Source organism: Nicotiana tomentosiformis, chromosome 8 (assembly GCF_000390325.3).
Source record: "Nicotiana tomentosiformis chromosome 8, ASM39032v3, whole genome shotgun sequence".
Lineage (NCBI taxonomy): Eukaryota > Viridiplantae > Streptophyta > Magnoliopsida > Solanales > Solanaceae > Nicotiana > Nicotiana tomentosiformis.
Genome location: NC_090819.1, coordinates 65368955 through 65375904, shown reverse-complemented (window position 1 = coordinate 65375904; position 6950 = coordinate 65368955). Strand labels below are relative to the sequence as shown.

Sequence of the window (6950 nt, the reverse complement as noted above, 5' to 3'; positions counted from 1 at the left end):
CCCGCACCTCGGAACCCGACAAAATTTATATAATCCAACAACCCATTCAATTACGAGTCCAACAATACTAGTTTCACTCAAATCTGACTCCAAATCGATGTTCAAAACTCAAAAATTTATATTATGAAACTTAAGGCTAAAACCCCCAATTTCCTCTATAAAATTCACAATCCAATTACCAAAAACGAAGGTAGATTCGTGAAATATAACCAAAACCTAGTAGAGAACACTTACCCCAATTCATATGATGAAATTTGCTTCAAGAATCGCCTCAATCCGCGCTCTATAGATCCAAAAATGCAAAAATGGCTGAAACCCCCGAAATAGAGTACTTTATACTTTTGCCCAGACATCCTCTTACGCAACGCGGGAAGCCCATCGTGTTCGCGATGAAAAAAAAACACTACCACCAAAAGCACTATGCGTTCGCGATACACCCCACGCGAACGCGATGACCACTGATGAAAAGCTTCGCGAACGCGACTCACCTTTCGTGATCTTGTTGAAGAATTCTCCAACTCCCAGCTGCCAAACCTCAACACTACGCGAACGCATAGCAATGGACGCGGACGCGAAGACATAATTTTTTAATCCAGTGTGAACGCAATCTTAGAAGCATGAAGGCGAAGAACAAATAGCTCCACTGACCAAACACCTTTCGCGATCGCGGCTACACCTTCGCGATTGCGAAGAACGCCAGAAGCAACAGGTAACAGCAAAAAAACAGCAATGCAAAGCCATTTGAACTGATCCAAACTACGTTCGAAATTCAACCGAGCCCCTCGGGACCCCGTCCGAACATACCAACAAGTTCCATAACACAATACGGACCTACTCGAGGCCTCAAAACACACATAACAACATCGAAACGATGAATCACACCTCAACTCGAAATCAATGAACTTTGAAACTTCAAACTTCCACAACCGATGCCGAAACCTATTAAATCACGTCCGATTGACCTCAAATTTTACACACAAGTCACATTCTACATTACGGACCTGCTCCAACTTCCAAAATAGGAATCCAACCACGATATCTAAAATTCCACTCCCGGTCAAAGTTTTCCAAAATTTCAACTTTCGCCATTTCGAGCCAAATTCAACCACGGACCTCCAAATCACAATCCGGATGCGCTTCTAAGTCCAAAATTCACCAAAGTATCTAACGAAACTATCAAAATTCCAATCCGAGGTCAGATGCTAAAAGGTCAAACTTGATCAACTCTTTTAAATTTAAAGCTCCCTAGTTGAGAATCATTCTTTCAAATCAGTCCCGAATAACCTGAAAATCAAAACCGATGATTCACACAAGTTAAAATACATCATAAGGAGCTACTCACGCCCGTAAACAACCAAGCGAAGTGCAAATGCTCAAAACGACCGGTCAGGTCGTTACATATAAAGTAAGAACAGATCCAGTATTCAGTGCCTTTTTGCTTTGTGTCGGAAACGAAGAAGAGCATCCAATAAAAGATGATTTGATTCTTCCTGAATACTTGGTTATCAATCCCAATGGTAATGGTAGTGCATTTAATAAGAGAAATATTTCTATCATTAGATTAAAACGCAATTTGTGTAAATCGCACGATAGAATTTAAAAGATGTCTTAGCTAGCAGAAATGAATATATTGATCAACTAAATAAAAGGTTGATTGCAAAATTTTATAGTAAAAATAAAATATTTTTCAGTTTTTGACTAAGCAGAAAATGATACCAATAATTACTAGAAAGAAGAATACTTAAATACTTTAATACCAAATGGTCTTCTACCATAAATGTTTGTTGTCAAGTTTATTATTTCTTACGTATGTTAGTGTCACCGTATATGTAATAGACTAAGTTAAAATTGATCTTCTATTGTATATATGTTAATTTTGAAGAAAAATATGCTCATCATGCTACTGAAAAACTTAGATACATCGAATAGCTTATGTAATAGCACACAGATGGTATATAGAAGTTTTGACAATAACGTCATACATGCAAAAATTATGATACTGGTCAATATGCTTCTAAGTATATTCTTATCCCTGAATTCAACTTTCGTCTTCTGAAACTAAGGAATATCCTTTTCAATTAATATAAAAATAATTTTTAGTATGTTTATGTCTTGCAAATATAATAAATAAAGCACAATGACATACATCCTAAATATTGGACTATATTTACCGCAATATGTTTTCTTGCACAAACAATTGTATGTTGCACTTTCAAGAGGAAAATCAAGATCGACAACAAGAGTTCTAGTTAAGGCAGAACAACCAAAGCATTAGGAGGAAACATACACAAAAACAAAATATCCACAAAGAAGTGTTCGTTAAGATATCATCACTTTAAATACTTTTAAACTATAATACACAATTATCTAACTAACATGACAAAATTGATCATTTATGTAAGTTTTGATGATATTCTTTTATTTTAAATTCACGTATTATGCTAATATAATAATATTTTTCGTCATTTAGATGATTGTTATATTATTAAGCATAAAATTTCTCTCATTAATTAAATTTTATTGTTCCTTCATATAAATAATGTTTAAATCATCACGTGTCATTATTAACGTGCAACGCACGTTCATAAATACTAGTCTATTATAAAAGCACGAATATAATGTTAGTTGACCAAAATATCCTTAATATATATTTGGACAAGAATTCTATGTAAGATAAAATTGTAAATGCATTTGTCAAATAAGCCAGACATCATCAACTAAATATTGTAAACTTTTAACAATTAGAACTTCAGATCAACTAAAATTCTGTCAACTTTGAGATTTAGTAAATCACCAACGCCACAAAATTTGCCAAGATTGAGATTGACTCTAACTTAATAATCCATGACCAATATGAAAACACCACCGTACATATCCACTTGATGTAAGACATTTCCTTTAGCTTAGGCACTAGCTTTGGGATGTCACTTGGGTGCTAATTAAGGTACTTTATAATAACATAGCAAACTGTCAAAGTAGCATCTCGAGATCAAAGGTTGGGTTTGGTATCAGATGAATAATTGATTAGTATATTATCAACTGACTCTAATTTGTTTGTAGTTTACAAACCATACTCTTGATCCGTTTGTAAAGCTTGCCAACCGATTAAATTTCGTTGGCAAGTTTACTACTCCATCCGTTCTAATTTATGTGAACCTATTTGATTGGGCACCGAGTTTAAAAAAAAAAAAACTTTTGGAATTTATGGTCCTAAACAAGTCAAAAAGAGGTCTAAAGTATTTATGTGGTTATAAAAGCTTCTCATTAAGGGTAGAATTGGAAGTATAAGCAAAACTATTTCCAAATTTAGAAAGGGGTCATTCTTTTTGGAACGGACCAAAAAGAAAATAGGTTCACATAAACTGGAACGAAGCGAGTAATAGATTCCAATAATAAAAGTACAAATATAATATTAATTGATCAAAATAGCCCTCAAATCAATAAAGCTAAATTCTACTTCGATAAGTGGAAAAAAGGCGTGACACATGGACTATCAACGAGGTGACAGAGCATGGTACGTGGACCATCGACATAGTGACAAGTGGCGTTCTTAATTAGATGAGTTAAAGAATGCGGAAAAGGCATAAAAGAAACACTCATGGGGTTACTCCGAGAAAAAAGCTGGACCTGACAACTGTAAAGAAGGGAAGATACATGAACCTATCATAAATAAGGAAGGAAAATCGTACGGTTAAAAGAAATCTTTAACCATAAATATTTCTGTTACAGTTGTATATAATAAAGTAAGGGAACCGTTATAATTGTATACTCCTATATAAGGACTGAAATCTCATTTGTAATGGCATCAGATAACACCCATGGGGTTACTCTGAGAAAAAAGCTGGACCTGACAGCTGTAAAAGGGGAAACAGGAACGAAATAAATAAAAGTTGTAAAGAAGGGAAGATACATAAACCTATCATAAATAAGGAAGAAAATCGGTACGGTTACAAGAAATCTTTAACCATAAATATTTATGTTACAGTTGTATATAATAAAGTAAGGGAACCGTTATAATTGTATGCTCCTATATAAGGACTAAAATCTCATTTGTAATGGTATCAGATAATTATTGAAGTTTATGCAATCATTCTTTACTTTATTCTCAAAGTTCTAAACCGTAATTTTGGGAGTGATTACCAACCTATTTCATATTTTATTTGTCAATTATTTTCATTCCTGGATTTATCCTTCAAATTATTGGGAAAGTGAAGTAAATCTTGGTTATCAGTAACCCGATTTTTTCTAGATATTGACTTTGACCGAGAAATCTATTTTTGGGTTAAACAAATTGATTATGTTATCGGAAATATGATAATCTGTTCACTTTCCAAACTCTATTTTTTAACAACCAAGTATGTCAACCGTTAACGAGAACAACCAGCTGAACCAACAAGGTAGAACTCCACCACACCACACACCTACGGGATACTCCCAGCAATCCCGTGGAAGTTCACTTGAAAGGTTTGCTTCGCGCGATGATGATCAGTAGGGAGACGACCAAACTGTGGAGCAGGATGCTCTAAAGCAATTGATTGTAGAACACGTGAACAGTGCACTACAGGCTTTTTTGAGAGGATTACCCAATGCGGTGCAAACTCCTCTACCAGTTAATACAACAACTTTGGAGAACCCGCGTTCATGGCTTGATAATTCTGGAAGTGGAAAAATTTCTAATGAATCTCGTGATGGAGGGTCAAGTACACCAAATAATTCTAATTTACAAAGTTTAGTGCTAACTTTGCAGAAACAGTTGAAGGAGCGAAAAGATCGTATAGAGAAAATACCTGGCGTGCTTCCCGTGATCAAAGATGTGGGCATTGACAAGTATTCACAACAACCCTGGAAGCCAAATGCAGCACCTTTACCAATTCCCAAAAAGTTTAAAATGCCTGCTATTCCCAAATATGATGGAACAACTGACCCTCAAGATCACATAACTGCGTTCACTACCAGCGTGAAAGGCAATAATTTAACCAAGCAAGAAATCGAATCGGTTTTGGTTAAAACATTTGGCAAAACACTCACAAAAGAAGGGTTAATGTGGTATTCTCTTTTACCTGAAAATTCTATTGATTCTTTTGCTGAGCTTGCAGATTCATTTATAAAAACACATTCGGGAGCTCAAAAAGTTGAAAAATGTATGGAAGACATCTTTAAGGTTAAACAAGGGAATACCGAATTGCTCAGGGAATTCGTTGAAGGATTCCAGCGGGAGAGGATGATGTTGCCTCGGGTACCTGATAACTGGGCGGCTATGGCATTCGCGAGCAACTTGAACGAGAAATGTTCAAAAGCCACGAGGAGGTTGAAAGAAAGTTTGCGAGAATTACCTGCAACAACTTGGAACGATGTGTACAATAGATACAGTACGAAGTTGCGGATAGAAGAAGATACGGTCGCACATCCAAGGGCCGATGAAAGACCAAGTTCGAGACGTTCAGAATCAGAAAGAAGGTCCGGTAAAAATAGGTACGAGCCATACATGGGACCTGCGGGGCGAGATTCTCAATCTAAATAGGAGAATGCATGATTTGATTCAACATCAAGGCAAAAAGACGCGAGTTCTTCATTCAGAATCAAAAAGGAGCGGGAATCCTGAAGCAATGATTCCAATACGCAAGCAAGAATAGAGGATTACAGCTTTAACATTAGCACCTCCGAATTAATGGTTGTTTTAAGAGGTATGGGGGATAAGGTGCGATGGCCAAAACAAATGAGATCAAATCCGAACAAAAGAAACCCAGATTTCTGGTGCAGTTTCATAATGATCATGGCCATAGAACAACAGATTGTAGGCTTTTGCAAGAAGAGGTCAAACATTTATTGAAGCAGGGCTATTTACTGATCTGTTCAGTGTGAAAGGGAGACAATCATACATGAAGAACAGATAGGAACCCCCAAAACCTCCATCACCAAAAAGAATAATGAATGTTATAACTGGAGGAGATGAGGTCAATGGAGTAACATATACAGCTGCAAAAAAGACATCAAAAGTCATTGTCACTCACAGAAAGTGAGTTCGCCAAGTCTTGGATGGCGACAGCATAACATTCGACGATGAAGACGTGGACGGCTTGATGATTCCTCACAATGATGCACTGGTAATATCTTTGCTTGTATATGACACTAGTGTAAAACGAGTTTTGATTGATCGAGGAAGCTCAGTGAACATCATTTTACTGAGAGTGGTAAATGAAATGCAAGTTAATGATATGGTCATACCAAAATCACGGTCCTTGTCAGAGTTTGATAATTCAAGCATTGTTATGAAAGGGGAAGTTATAATTACCACATTTGTAGAAGGGGTCGTCAAGGATACAAAGTTCCAGGTGATAGACGCAGACATGGCCTATAATATAATTCTGGGAAGACCATGGATTCATGCTATGGGCATTGTCCCATCCACATTGCATCAAGTTATCAAATTTCCTTCACAGTGGGGAATCCGTCAAATCCGCGGAGATCAACAAGCTTCACAAAGTATCAACTTAGTGGTGATTGCAAGCATAGTAGCTAATGATGCAGATGCGAAATAGCAATTACAGAATTCAGTTGAGGACACTGTTGTTAAAACCTAAACTGAAGACATGCAAGGACAGATTGATGTCGACTCGAGACCCGATGTGATTCAAGAACCAGAGGAAAATGAGAACATTAAAACAACTACCAAGGAACTCGAAGCTATAATATTATTTGTCACTAGCCAGACAAAAAAGTTTACATCGGAGCAAATTTGAGCCCAAAAATTGTCACGACCCAAAACTCAACATGTCGTGATGGCGCCTATTATGATACTAGGCAAGCCGAAAAATCACACATACCAAAATTTTAAAATTCAAAATGTATTGAAATAGGTTTAAGTAAGTAAAAATCTCATAAAAACTGGATGAAAATGCCACAACTCAGTATAGAATTTACCAAAACCCAGGTGTCACTAAGTACATGGG

At 36.4% G+C, this 6950-nt stretch overlaps 1 protein-coding gene across 1 annotated transcript; it reads left to right on the top strand.

Annotated features, from left to right (window-relative positions):
* The first annotated feature begins 5927 nt into the window (after nucleotides 1-5927).
* LOC138897614 (uncharacterized) lies at nucleotides 5928-6539 on the top strand. Its single transcript, XM_070183607.1, has 2 exons — nucleotides 5928-6016; nucleotides 6134-6539. Exons 1-2 carry the CDS (start codon nucleotides 5928-5930, stop codon nucleotides 6537-6539), a joined length of 495 nt encoding a protein of 164 aa, XP_070039708.1.
* Nucleotides 6540-6950: the final 411 nt, after the last annotated feature.